Genomic DNA, 14,662 nt, shown 5'->3' with positions numbered 1-14,662 from the left:
GCTCTGTGAGGGGGACACGGGGACTGGCCTTTGGAGGGCAGCGTGCACCAGCGTGGGGCTATGGGTGCACGTGGAGGAGGGAGCTGTGTGAGCAAGGGCGGTGGGAGGAAGGAGTTCTGAGGGGCCTGGAGCTGAAGCAGAGGTAAGGGAAAAGGGGCAGCTGTGAGGGGGCTGGGGATTGCGTGGAGGAAGGAGAGAGCTGTGCGAGGGGGCTGGGAGGAGGAGCAGAGCATGGGGGGAGAGGAGCGCAAGGGGCTGGGGCCTCTCAGCTGCAGTGGAAAAGCTGCTGCAGCTCCAGGGGAAATGCTACTTGAATTAATCATGGCGCTGGCTGCTGTGCCAAGCCCAGGAGGAGGCTGCTGGCAGCGCAAGGAAATAACTTTCACAGGAATTTGGAACAAATGCAGCTCTTCTGGCCGTAACAACAGCACTCACCTCCCCCCACAACCTCCCCATGTACCAGCATCTCCCCCATGTCCACACTCCTGTGTACCTCCAGACTCTCCCACATGGCAGCCCACTCCCCAGGACCATGATGCTCTCCCTCCCCTTGCTTCACTCCCCAGCACACTCACAGGCATCTCCCCATTTCGCCTCGGAAAGCTTGCCTTGCTTCTGAGGAGGGGGAGGCCTGTTCTATGTCGTGCAAAGGTCTGAAAATAGGTTGATGTTAAATCCCTTGACTCAAGAACACAAACGTAGGCAGCAATGCCCCCTCTCCTTGGCAGCAGTTGGTGAGCACGAGTCCTCGTGCTGCTTCAGTCCCCATGCACAGCTATGCCTCGTGTCCCCTCACAGCTGCCACTTCAGCAGCACAACCGAGGCATCAGGATTAGCCCTCCACACGTTCTCTTTCGGTAATACAGTGTATGTGGCCTGGTGTAGCCTACAGCTCTTCACCCACGTCTTCCTCCCAGGGGCACAGCCCACAGGGCTGTCCCAGTGCAGTGCACGCATGTCCCACAAATGTCCCATGGAATCACAAATCAGACCCCAAAACTCATCAGACTTATCCTCAAAACTGCAGAGACTCTACGTTTGGGTGCATTGCTGGTCAGCGTTTCATTTTGGATGTCCCCCAACAATTGTGTGTATGGATGCTCTGGTTCCATAATCATCAATATTGGATCTATGCAAGATTCAATTAACCACCATCTCATGTCATTCAGGTTTTTGTCCAGTCAGCCCATGCTCACTACATGGGGTTCACGGCTCTCTGTCAGAGCACAGACAATGCTTGATTTAGCATGAAAAGTCAGAAAGTCCCAGAAAAACAGTATCTGACCATGCATGCAGCATGCTGGTACAAGTCAAATGTTTAAAACAAATTTAAGCCAGCAGGGTGAATTTATACCAGAGCAGTGCTTCCTATCATGGAACCACAGCACTAGAACGTGGTCCAGTGTGCCCTAAAGCTTCTGCATCATCAGCTGATGGCCACAGAGAGGAACAAGGAAGCTAGCCAGTGACTGTCTCCTGCTCCATTTTCTGCTGATTGTATGTTCACTGGTTACATGGGTTCTGTCTCCACTGGTGTTTCTCTCTCATCTCAGACTTGAACTGAGAGTTTGCCATTTTCTTTGCTTCATGCTCATGCAGAGTCTGCTACTGTGGGACTTGGCCCATGATAAACACAAGTGACAGAGGAGATGTTATGAGTTCCTTTTCTTTCTCCAGAGCTCAGGCCAGCAACCTGCTCTGCTCATCCCTGTTTGTACCCCAGGTACAAAGACTGACCTGGCAAAGACGGGAAGCAGGAGACCTGCAAACACTCTTCAGGTCTCTCCTGGTCACTCACAGGGACTCCTCTGTTCCCCACTGTTTGTCCTACCCACAGAGAGCAGATATAACTGTCTGAAAACAGACCTCATCCTCCCAGGGTCTTCTGCTTAGAAACATGACAGTCCGATGGAGAACCAAACCCACCGAGTTCTGTGCTGACCTGAGTGACTGTCCTGTGTCCTGCATGTCATCTGGCAGGGCCAAAGCTCTCATGACCATTGTGTGGGTATGGCCCAAACCCAGACCTTGACAGAGACCCTTTACCATCCCAAGTCAGGGTGAGCCCTGATGCCTGGAAGCCATGGACAGACGGAGTCAGGCAGGAGCAATGGCACACAGGGGCTGTGGGGCAGCACACCTGACATGGGTAATCCTGTGGAACACTGGCCACTGTGGGCCCTGGCAGCACCTCTAAAGCCCTCCTGTTCATGACAAAAGGGGTGGTCATGCTGGGCAGCTGTGCTCCGAGCTCAGGGCTCCCTGCCCTGGCTCTGTCCAGCTCCCAGATCTGGCTGGCTCCTGCTGCATCCCCGGCCGAGCCATCAGCCTGGCCAGCCTCCTTTCCCATCCTCTCACATTTCCCGGCTCAGAGGAAGCAGCAGCAGATGTGTGAGCTGTTTGCTTTGTGCCGAGGCCACGCGGGAGTTACCTGCACTCAGCCCAGACACGCCGTTTCCAAACGAAACACAAGGACTGAGCCAAGACCATCAAAATTTGGCCAAAGCCTCTGTCGCTACTGACCGCCGGGTCAGCCCCGTGCCCTGTGCAGCATGGAACCGGGCTGGACCCTTCAAGGGCCAGGCAGCCACATGCTGGACCCGCTTCTGGATGCGTCCCCACGGCCTCGCACACCCTGGCTCATCCGCAGGGTCCGCTCTCCCTCCGGCTCAGCCCCGCACTCGCAGTCAGGAGCCCAGCCGCCATCTCCGATTGCATTTCCAGAGCGCCTTCCCACATGGCGAGCGGCACTGAGCGGGAAGGCACGGACAAGGAGAGAGGAGGGCCTCCCTTTGGGGGCTGTGCAGCCCAGACATCCCTGCACACGCCTGAGGCCACCATGCTCACCCAGGGACATGCAGCTCCTCTGCTCCAACCCTGTTCCTGCACCCATTCCTGACCCCGTCCCCATTTCTGTCCCCAGCCCTGCCCCATCCCCACCCACCCCAGAATGGGACAATGTGTAGTGCGACCCTGCATAGACCAAACCTAAATCTCCTCTGACCCAAATCTTCCTCCTCATCTCCAACTCACTTCTTCTGCCCAGACTTCCCCCTAATCCCACCTTGACCCATCCCCAAACCCCCCAGATCTGCCCTATCCTACACTTGCCCCTGCCCCACATCCCTTCTCTTCTACATTCCTCCTTTCCCTCACACTCCTACCCCATCCCCTGCATTCAGCCCCCGACAAGCCCCTCTTTAGTGTTCCCACCCACTCACAGTCACATGCATTCACACACCCACCACAGCCCACCCTCCCAGCCCCCACTCACCCCCCCCATGCCACTGCCATGCATCCACAGAACACCCATAGACAGTTCTTTCTTGCCAGCTCCAAATCCTTCTCCAGGCCCATCTAGAGACCCCTTTCCCAGGCCAGGTCACAGGACCTCCTCCTGCCTTGTCTCATGGGCCCCAGGATTCCTCCTCCTCCTGGCACTGTGGGCACCTCTCACCACCTGGCTCCAGAGCTCCTTATGGCCCCAGCCAGACATCCTTATGTCCCAAGGCTTCAGCAAAGAAGCGTCCTCAATGTCACTGATGCTTGTCCCAATGGACAGCCTGGACACCGCTGTGGTCAGGAGTGCCTCACTGCACCCCTGCACCAGCTCTCCACTGTCCCCAGTCCTGATGGCGGGTGGCATCACCTGTCCCCAGGAACCAGGGCTCCAGGGCTTGAGCTGTGACAGAAACACCAAATGCAGGGAACACAGAACACACAGAATCCAAATGGCACTGCTGGCTCATTGTGGGGTCACGGAGCTTTCGGAGGGGCAGCAGCTGCGACCTCTTGCAGCATAAAGGCTGGCGCAGCAGCACGTGCCTCAGTTCATTAGCATAATTAATACTAATGCTCACAACCAGCCCCAGTAACACTGATGAACTTGGGCTAATGACCTCGCAGGGGAGGGGGAGTGGGGGAGAGGGAAGTTCGCAGCCTGGTTACAGGCAGCTTCCCAGAGGTGGTTCCTGAGCTCTATTGTGAGTGCCCTGGCTGCAAGGCAGCTCCACACTGGTGCAAGCAAGGCCTGGCACAGCAGAAGCCACCTCGACTGAGGCCCACAGCATGCTCTGTACAATGGACAGCCTCGCAGTGTGCCCAGTGTCAGTGGCATTGCCCACGACTCGCACGCAGAAAGGGCGTGACACCGCTTGGCCCCATTCCAGACTCACATCGAGAGCAGGAATCTCCGCTCCAGCATTCCTGCTGCAAACACTGCCCATCAAAGCCATGGCATCTGCACTGAACACCCCGCAGAGCACCCCAAGCCACTCACAGCCCTGGCCATGCCCTCCCCAAGACTGTACCTACCTGCAAGAAGCAGGTCCCAACGGGGGTGTTCTCCTTCAGGGATACATTGTAAAAGTTACTCCTGAACACCGGCTCGTTGTCATTGACGTCCTGCAAGGCCACGTGCACCACAGCTGAGGAAGAGAGGGCAGGAGTTCCCCGGTCTGTGGCCAGCACAGTCAGCTGAGGTTGAGGGTCCTTCTCGTAATCCAGTGGGGCAGCGGTGGTGATAATGCCAGTGGCAGGGTCGATGGCAAACCAGCTGGAGTGGGTGTCGTGGCCATGCACGATACTGTACCGCACCTCCCCGTTGGGACCCTGGTCCTTGTCACGAGCCGTCACCTGCAGGACAAAGCTGCCTGGGTACACCACCTCGGGGATGCTCTGCTTGTACTCCTGCTGGTCAAAGAGTGGGGGGTTGTCATTGACATCCATCACCTGCAACACAAAGGCCGATTCTGCCCGGAGTGGGGGTGTTCCTGAGTCAGTAGCTGTCACCCGCAGATCATAGGAGTCTCTTTCTTCCCGATCCAGAAGTTGGTCCACACAGATCAGATAGATGATGTTATCCTTAGTAGTGAGGGCAAACTTGCCATCCCCTCCCTCCAGTGTAACATTGACATTGGAGTACTCTCCATAGTCTGGGTCAGAAACAGAGATGCGAGCCACATACTGTCCAGGCTGGGCTCCCTCGGAGATCTGTGGGGAGCCATCCTCACTCAGGAAGATGATAGTCATGGTGGGCTGGTTGTCATTGTAGTCACGCACATGAATAGTGACAAAGGCTGTGGTGACCTCAGGATGGACAGCCTTATCCCTTGCCTGCACCACCAGCTCATGCACCTTCCTCACTTCATAGTCCAGACCCTTGTTGAGCTTGATGACTCCAGTCCGGGCATCAATGGTGAAGTACTGGTCAGGATCACTCTGCCGCCGGTTGATCTCATAAATCACATCCCCATTGTCACCTTCGTCTGCGTCAGAGGCAAAGACTTGCAGGATGCTGCTGCCAGGTTTCAGATTCTCTGAGATCAGGGTATGATAGCGGCTCTGGTTGAAGCTGGGAGCATTGTCATTGATGTCCTGGATGGACACATCCAGCGTCATCTGGGTGCTGCGGGGAGGAGAACCACCATCGTAGGCTTCCAACAGCAGCGAGTACGATGAACGATTCTCCCGGTCCAGAACATTGCTGACCACCAGGTCCAAATACAGGACCCCGTTGGGTCCTCGACGTGTTTCCAGGCGGAAGGCCTGCCCCACGTTCCCTCCCTTAATCACATAGCCTTGTGTGTTCAGGAGGCCACTGTCAGCATCAAAGGCCGGGTCCAAGGGAAACCTACTGCCAGTGGGTGTGTGCTCTGGAATCTGGAGGGTGCTCTGCTGTTTGGGAAAGGCTGGAGCGTGGTCATTGATGTCATTCACTTGGATGTTCACTTCTACTGTGACGCCCTCCGGGGTGACAGCAATGAAGCTGTAGTGGTCCCGAGTCTCACGGTCCAGGACACGAGCTGTTTTGATGATCCCCGTGTTCTCATCTATCCCCAAGTCAGTGGAGACACCGCTGCCCTCCTGTGCCGAGATGAAATACATGTAGGCACTAGTTCCAGGGGGCAGGCCAGCACTGATGTCCCCAATGATGGTGCCAGCTGGCTGTTCTTCATCTATTTGTAGATCCAGGGTGCCTAGGACAGCAGAGCCCATCCCTGCTCTCAGGCCCCCAAGAATGAGCAGCTCCAGCAGAAGCATGGCTGACCCTTTCATCTGCTCCATGGCTGGCAACCGGCAGAGCAGAGGGTGTCTTGATCTCCTTTGCAGTATTTGCTTTAATCCTGCATGGAATGCAGACCAGAGGATACTGATTAAGAGGGAGCAAAGGAAGGACAGAGAAAAATGCCTTGAGAGGAAAGGCCTGCCAAGTACCTGCTGCCCAACCACTGTGTATCACCTGTCTCTCACAAGGAGCAAATGTGACAACATGTCAGAGGGTGCCCAGAACGGAGGCCGGGGACAGCATATGGAGTCAGCCCAGCAGGTCACACCTGACAGCACATCGAGGTGAGCAGCTCATACCCCATCACCTACACCCTAAACTGCCCCTCCCAACCACCACCCAGCTGGCAACACTGGCACCAGCTGCCCCAGAGCAGTGTGCTCCTGTGCCTTTAACAGCTGAACGCTTCCTGTGAGGCTCAGAGCCTGTCTGCAAGGGGACAGAAGTTTTTAGACAAACAGCAGCCTTGCACCTCTCCACCCTGAGAAAAGCTGGTCTCAAATCGTGAGAGAGCTCAGCAAGTGACCAGTTGAGACTCTAGCTCTCGTCCCCCACTCCCCGCCCCCCCTCCCCAGCAGCGTGCCTTTCGGGACCACAGGGATATAGGTGCCAAAAACCCATGAAGTGGAAATCTGGTGTCCCTGGGAGGGAGCACAGAGAGGGAGTGGGCTTCCATCCAGTGAACAATAAATCAAAACGGCTGTATTGCAAAGGATGTGCCCACAGCTGGGAATGCCCGGGATAAAATCAGACCATGCCCATTGTTTGGGCTGGCACCGAGATCTGTGGGTGCCCCAAGCTGGTACCATGGAGGGTGGTGGCAGTGCAGTAGGAACGCAGCGACTCCCTCTGAGCTGCCGGTTGCTCGGGTTCCTTCCCGTCCCACACCCTCTGCTGCTCACTCCCCTCCTTTGTCTCCTTCTCGCTGCTCCTTGCTGGCTCCGGCTCCTTCCCTCCCTTTCCCCCGTAGCTGCATTTCGCTGCAGCAATGGGGGAGGGACGCGCAGCCAGCCACAGCTCCTGCAGCACCGCAGCCGGACACGGCGGACGCGCTCCCCGTGTCCACGGGCTGCCAGCCCCCTGCCCTGCCCACCCCGCTGAGAACAGCCAGGGGAACCCAGCGGCCGAGGAGCTGGTGAGGAGCACCAGCCTCAGCACTCGCTCAGCCCCGGTGAACGAGGCTCCGTGGTCTGCGGGGATGGCGGCAGCATGAGCTCACACTTGGACTCTCTTGAAAGCGTTTGCTGCTGGTCCCATAACCACACTCAGGAGCCGCTCATGTCAGATGAAGGAGCAGGAACCTCCCTGTTTTGGGGGACGGAGGTGGCTGACATTGTTTAGTTTGGGAACTAAGAATGTCAGCCCTTGACCAAAGAACCCACGGTGGTGTTAACCCTTTCTAGGGAACAATAGGATGGTTATTCCTGGGTCCCCTTTCCCACCTTGGATCAGCTGTATAGATTGGTTTTGCCTGTAGAATTCCAGGTTACTGATAGAAACAGAAACATTAAAAAGTATTTTCTACACATAAAGAAGTGTTTACTTCAGTGGGCATCTGGTGTCTGAGGTCTATCCACACATTCTGAGGTAAATCCACATGCTTCCCTTGCACCCAGCAAGTGAGAACCCTTGCACTGTTCCAAGAGCAGAAGTCAAAAGAAGATACTTTTGTCCCTTTGGGCTCTGAGTTGGGAATCTGCACCAATTCAGTGCTCCTAGACAGGTCTGTCTCTCTGTTGGAGCCAGTTCTAATTCCCCAGCTGGAGGGGTAACTGCCCACCCCAGAACATGCAGTGCTAGAGCATGGAGTCCCAGGTAGCTTCTGTGATGAAACTGCACCATCCCAGTGGTGCCCAGCTGCTTAGGTCATGGGAAGGGACGGGGCAGAGGGTTTAAAGTCTTGGCAGGAGCTTAGACACAAAGAACAAAAAAATAAAAATGAGAGTGGAAAAGCAGGTAGAGGGCCAAGGTTCCCTGGGGCAAACTCAGTGGCTGAGGACAGGATGGAGCTGAAAGATCTTGCGTAGTGCCCGGAACAGATCAGGCCACAGATATGGGGAAAAGCCCAACTGGTTTGATTAGTAATGCAGCTCTTGAGAAGCCAGTGAGGCTTTGTAAGCTGCTGGCAGGGAGGAGAGAAACTCGAAAAGTGAATCTGGGGAGTGTGAAGACCGTCTGAGAGCACTGGGACAAGCAGGGAACAAAAATTAGGGTCCCTGGGTTGGGGAACTGGTGATGAAAGCCTGTGTAAAATTCTCCATTTCCATCCTCCCTGGATGCAATTGGGTAGTTTCAGAGCCTGTCTTTTGGCAAGAGGTGCAACTGCCCAGCTGCCAGGCTACACCAGTCCGGGGTAGCAGAAGCCCCCTGTTCTGATGAGGTCTGCAGGCTTGGGTCATAGGGAGACAACAGTGACCTCAGTGGATGCAGAGTCACCAAATCTGCACAGCTGCTTCCAGTTAGCAGAGAGCTCAGCGCAGGGGCTGGCTTGGCCGGTCCCTGTAACGTGAGCCAGACTGCCCCACTCCCCCTCTCTCCCTCCCACTGCCGGGCACCAAGATCCCTTGTGAAAAACGGCAGCAGGAGCCTCTGAAGAAAACTGCCAGGATGAGAATCTCTCCACACAGGCGTTTGGGGTCCAGAGCCATGGTGAGGATGTTGACAGGAAAGGCAGCTAAAATGGAGCAAGCTGCAACATCCATAAGCACATCCAAGCTGACAGGCTGGGGCACCAGGAGAGCCCAGCCTACACTTAGCAGATACGTCACATTTAGGAAGAAAAAAATATATGGAATTGCATTGGGACCACTGTGTCCACCTCTGCCTTCCAGTGGCACCTCACGCCTCGTGTCAGCCATGAGAAAAGGGATGTGGGCCCACAGCAGCCCCAGCAGAGAAGATGGAAAGATGGCACCCACTGTGCACGCCACAAACAGATGTCAGAATGCTTGCTGTGCAAAGGCCCCATCAAAGCTGCAGATGCTGCTGATGCCATACCCTAAGTCTCACATGAGAGGCCATGACTCATGTAATGATGTTTTTGAGACACCAGTCCAGATGAGGAAGGATTCAGAAGCCTATTTAATCTTTGCTGAGCACCAGTTACTGATCTGGAATATGCTTTCCTCCTCTACATTCACACAGATTCTCTCTCTAGTTTCAGATGATCTGCCCTCTGAACCATACACAGTTTAGACTTGCCTGCAGTGCACCCTTGGGCTAAAAACTCCCTTCCAGCCTGCACTTAGCCTGCTGCTACAGCCATCTCCATGCCTGCTGGCCCTCCTACCATTTCCCACCTGGGCCTTCAGGACCAGCACCCTTCTGCTCGCTCCCAGCCAGGCCACACAGCCCCGTGTCCCTCTGATATGGGCTCTGAGCAGTCACAGTGGCAGTGGCCATCCTCTCCCAAGGATGCAGTGACCCACCGCACCCTTGTGGATCCCATTTTTGTGCCACACTGGGGCTACTCACGGGGTCTCCTGTCTCTGAGAACGCTTCCTCCACAAAGGAAGCTCTAATGAAATTTCTTCACGCCGGAGCCAGTTCCCGCAGTCCCAGCCCCGGGACGCCCCCGCGCTGCACCGGGTCCTGCCAGGCTGTGCCCATCGCCGAGGCGCTGCGGGGCCTCGCCTGCTCCCTGCACACCGGTGCCCCCGGCTGTCGGGGCTTCCGGCCGCTCCCCCGGAGCTCCGGGGCTACCCGGCCGCCGGCCCAGCGCCTCTGCCGCTCCCCTGTCCTTGTTCTCCGGCGCTCACCGGGCGTCCCGCACCGGGCGGGTCCCTGTGCCGGCGTTCAGTCCAGCCCGCTCACCGCTCCGCTCGGGCCCGCATGCCCCGCCCGGCGGCCTCCCGCGGCTCCGCCGAGCGCCGTCCCCGCGGCGGTCTGCCCTGCGGGCGGCAACCGGGCCCGCCCCGTCCCGTCCCGTTCCCGCCTCGCCGCTGCCAGCGCCGGGGCCCGCGGGCGAAAAGCCCGGTCCGGCCGCGGGTCCGCGTGCTGCGCCGCCGTGGGCGCGCCCCCCCGGCACCCCCTCCGCCCCCCACCGCCTCCATTGTTTGCGCGGCGGAGGCAGAACAAAGCCGGCGGTCCCGGTGCCGGACCGGAACCCCCGGGCGGCGATGCCGCCGTGCGGCAGCGGGCGGGCGGCGAGCGCGGGCCGGTCCCCGGCGCTGGCACTTACAAACCGCGCGTCCGCGTCGGCGGCGTCACGATCTCCCGCAGGGTCCGGCCCCGCCGCGACGTCCGCAGCCGCCCCGTGCTCCGGTGCCGAGGTCGCTCCCGGTGCCGCGGCCCCGCTCCAGCGCCCCGGTACCAACCCGGTGGCCGCGGCCAGCCCCCGCTGCGGCGTGCCCCGCGGAGCGCTCGGGCGGCGGGTCGAAGCTGGCTCGGCGCGGAGGCTCCTGCTGACACCCGACCGCGCCGCCTCAGCCCCCCTGCCTCCCCCCGCGCCCCATCCCCGCCCCGCACCGGAGCGCGCCCGGCGGAGCGCGGAACCCGGGGACAAGCCCCGGGCGGGCGGGGTCCGGGGGGCGGACGGTCTGGAGGGGCACCAAGGGGCCGGGAAGCGGGGCCGGCACGGAGAGGGGGAAGGGCTGCAACCGGGGTACAGAGGGATGGAAGGAAGCGATGGGCGCTGGGAGCCCGGGAAAATGGGAAGGGGCTGGCAGGAGCAGGAGGCGGCAGGGGAACGAGACCGGGCAGGGAGGGCTTGGCAGGGAATGGACGGAGGCCGTAGGTGACACTGGGGGCATGTGGGGACATGATCGCGGAGGCACGGGCCATTCTTTCCTCTCTGCTGCAGTTCCTTCTTCAGCACAGAACCCAGAGCCCAAGTACCTGTGACCTGCCAACCCTTTGACTGTCATCAGGACTCGTAGGGTCCAGGCTGGAAGGTGCTCACCACGTGTCTGTGCTACAGGGGACTGGGGCCGTGCCAGTCTATGCCAAGGGACAAGCCAAGACTCTGGTGAGTGACTGTCCACACATCTCTACCAGTGACTGGCTCCTCAGCTTGGCTTGGCCACTCGGGCAGCTTTTCCCTGCTCCAGACAGGCCAGGTCTCAGCAATGTCCGTGTGTCTGTTGGAGCCACTCAGCACCCAGACCAGTAACTACTGCTGGACCTTCTTTGATTTCTTAGTGGAGAAACTGCCATTGACTACAGTTCATTACTAAGATCATCTGCTATAAAGGCCATGGCTCGGTCTGCTCCATCAGTGACAATCAATTTAAAGAAAGAATAGGGACCACCAGACAAATTTCACAGAGAAGGAACCCTTCAGGATTTGTGTGTCTGCATCTCTTCCTGAACACCACATAGACTGAGCTGGATTTAGAAATAAAAAGTAGCTCTGGATTACTGCTACTGATCTAAAGGTACCCTAAAGAAGCCAAATCCTTTCGACCCTGAACAACACATCTCACAATTCTTATCATAAATTCCCCAAGCTATAGTATATTCAGTTTATTTCCTCCTGCATCTATCTTGAAAAGGTCACAGGAAGGCAGAAAAAAAAGTTCAGAAGAGGGGAACGAGGATAATAAAGGTCCAGACTAGTTCAGTGCATGGAACAATTTAGTTTCCATTCTGGAAAGGAGAGAAATGACAGAAATGGGAAAGAGGACAATGCAGTCTGTGGAGGGTCTTTTTGTTCAGCTCTGTGGAGCCGATTTTGTTCATGTCTCTGTTTCTCTGGCAGACCTTTAATGACACTTCACATAGAGGGCAACAGCTCTCAATCCCCACGTGTCAGCAATAATGTGGCCAGCAGGATCAGGGCAGTAATTCTTCTTCTCTGCTGCACCTTGGAGAGACCCCACCTGGGGCACTGCACAGCTCTGGAGTCCTCAGTACAGGACAGACACCAAACTGTTGGAGTGAGTCCAGAGAATGGCCACAAAGATGATCAGAGAGCTGGAGCATGCTGAAAGAGTTGGGGTCGTTCAGCCTGGAGAGAGGGCTTTGAGGAGACCTTAGAGCCCCTTCCAGTGCCTAAAGGGGGCTTATAAGAAAGATGGGGACAGACTCTTTAGCAAGGCCTGTAGTGATAGGACAAGAGGTGATGATTTGAAACTAAAACACGGTAAATTCAGAGTAGGTATAAGGAATAAATGTTTATGGTGAGGGTGGTGAAACACTCAAGGTCAAGTTGGCTGGATCTCTGAGTAACCTGATCTAGTTGAAGATGTCCCTGCTCATTGCAGGAGGGTTGGAGTAGGTGACCCTTAAAGGTCCCTTCCAACCTATCCCATGCTATGATTCTATTATTCAAACATTACACTCACCTTTAAGGAAGGCAATGAGGAACTCAAAGAACCATCCGTTTGTCAAGGTCACCTCCATACCTGGAAAACTCATGGACCACACTGTCTCAGAATCCATCTCTGAACATATGAAGAACAAGGAGGCAATTAGGAATAGTCAGCATAGATTTAGCAAGCACAAATCATGCCTGAGCAGCTCAACTAACCAGCTGTATGGATGAAGGGAAAGCAGTAGATGCAAAGTGTCTTGACAGTGGCTCCCACAGAGTTTTAATTTATAGCCTGAGGATGTATGGGCTGAGAGAATGGAGCATTACATGGGCTGAAGATTGGCTGCACCTCTGGGCTGTGAGGGTAGAGATCAATGACTCAATACATAGTTGGTCATGGCAGCTAACAAAGTACACTGAGCACCAATTTGGGAGCCAGTATTGTTCAGTATCTTTGTTGATACTCCGTGATAACATGGAGTACAAGTCTGAAGATGACACTAGGAGGGGTCACTGATATGTGGCACTTTAGTTCAGAGAGATATCTAGAAACTCACATGAATTAGATTAGCAGAAATCTTGTGAAGTTCAATAAGGAAAAATACAAAATTTTGCACCTGAGGCAGAATGACCCCAAAACTGGTACAGGTTGGGAACCACCTGGCTAAGTGGCAGTCTTGCTGAAAGGAACAGGGAAATAGGGGTGAGCATGGAATGAAGAGTCAATAGGATGCTCTCACTGCTAATCAGGTAAACAACTTCCTACATTGGAGAACTTTAGGAGAGTGATCAGCAGCAGATCAAGGGAAATAATCGTGCCCCTCGAACTGGGACATGGTAAAGCCAGACCTGGAATTCTCTGTACATTTTTGTCTCCCACATGAGGAATGTGGAAAAACTGTAGGAGATAGGTAGGGGCCTGGCACACCTGATCATTTATAACGAGAGACTGAAGAAGCTGGGATCTCTCAGTTTGGTGATGTGTAGGTGACAGGGCTATGTAACAGCATCCTGCTGCTACCTGAAGGACAGGTTAAAAAGATGATGGAACTAAATGCAGACAATAGAGCAATAACAATTACCACAATTACTCTTGAGAGATTCAGAGTGAACATTAGGGAAAGTTTTTTTCACCAGGCGAGTAGTGTAGCACTGGAAAAAGCTATTCACAAAGTAGTGAGTCTCATCCCCTTGCAGATTTCCAAGGCTGATTTGACCTAGTATTGTTGACTGTCTTCACATGAGAAGTTGGACTATGCATTTCTGGACTGCCTACTATGAATCTATTAATTTTATTCCATTTCTGTTAATGTACTCTTTAATAATAGCTTTTTGCTTTTATGATGTTCCAGTCACCCTCTATACCCACGATGCCTCTTGCCTTTGTACCACTGATCTACCTTATCAGTGTACTTTTTTTTCCTTTCTGAGACCTTTACTGAAAAAAAATTAAATAGGTGAGCTCCAAAGCTGTCCTTGAAAAGACTGTGCATTTCCCCAAGCATAAAACTTCCGACTTTTTGTTTTGGGTTTGGGGTTTTTCGCCAGTCTTCAACATCTTACAGTTTTCATATTAATTTCTAACTTCTTTGGTTGAATAAATAATTTCTTATGTGTTACTGTAGCACTGCGGTTCAGAAAGTCTGATCAACCTTTCTTCCTGGCCCCAAAAGAATCACCTATAAGGGTGTCTGATGTGCTATTTTGATTTGACAAGCTTGCTGCATTGGATCACGTTTTCGAACTATCGTTTCCCTTTAAAATCTGCTTTGAATCATTTATACTATTACATGCAATCTGCATTTTCCTGGGTCATTCCCTTCAGTCCTTTCTTTGGTACTAGTGAGTTTGTTATTCCTCAGCCCCATGGCATTACCCCAGATCATCAAACAATCCTCCTCTTAGACTTCCAATTTATTCACAAGTGCTCCCTCTACTCAGAGATGGAAATTAGTGAATTCCTTTTGGTCTCCTAGTAAAGTTTAGCTCTGGGAGCCCCTTGGCAAGAGGGAAGAACAGATCCATACCATGTGCTTGGACATTCAGAGAGGCCTTGCACAGTCTTTCTGATATGCATCTTTGGAGCTGTATGTGGACTGGTAGAAGGATGTAAGTCAAGCTGTGCCTTGTGAGAGCAACTGATACATAGCAACAGGAGCAGAAATAAGCTGTTCACCTACTTGAGGCAGGCTGTTATCGGTAGTAGTAGTTACTGGTAGTAACTACTTTGGTGAACTTCCAAAATTGAAATAATGTAAGAGATGGTGAAATGTGGCAAACTGGAGCATGTAGTGGCCCAAGTCCAGCTGAGGTGAGCACAGAAAACACACTCTCTGCAGGCT

General features: G+C 54.6%; 1 protein-coding gene across 1 annotated transcript in view; it reads right to left on the bottom strand.

Moving 5' to 3' along the window:
* DCHS1 (dachsous cadherin-related 1) overlaps positions 1 to 12,447 on the bottom strand; it is a 47,135-nt gene extending 34,688 nt beyond the window's left edge. Inside the window, exons 1-2 of the mRNA XM_029965745.1 lie at positions 12,352 to 12,447; positions 4,315 to 6,125 (exon numbers count right to left, since the gene is read on the bottom strand). Of these exons, the coding sequence (XP_029821605.1) occupies positions 4,315 to 6,125; positions 12,352 to 12,424 (1,884 nt within the window). The 5' untranslated portion in view covers positions 12,425 to 12,447. The remainder of the gene's footprint in view (positions 1 to 4,314; positions 6,126 to 12,351) is intronic.
* Between the last annotated feature and the right edge of the window lie 2,215 nt (positions 12,448 to 14,662).

The sequence above is a fragment of the Manacus vitellinus genome, unplaced genomic scaffold, assembly GCF_001715985.3.
Source record: "Manacus vitellinus isolate BGI_N305 unplaced genomic scaffold, ASM171598v3 scaffold_119_pilon, whole genome shotgun sequence".
Lineage (NCBI taxonomy): Eukaryota > Metazoa > Chordata > Aves > Passeriformes > Pipridae > Manacus > Manacus vitellinus.
This window is presented reverse-complemented; position numbering and strand designations above follow the sequence as displayed.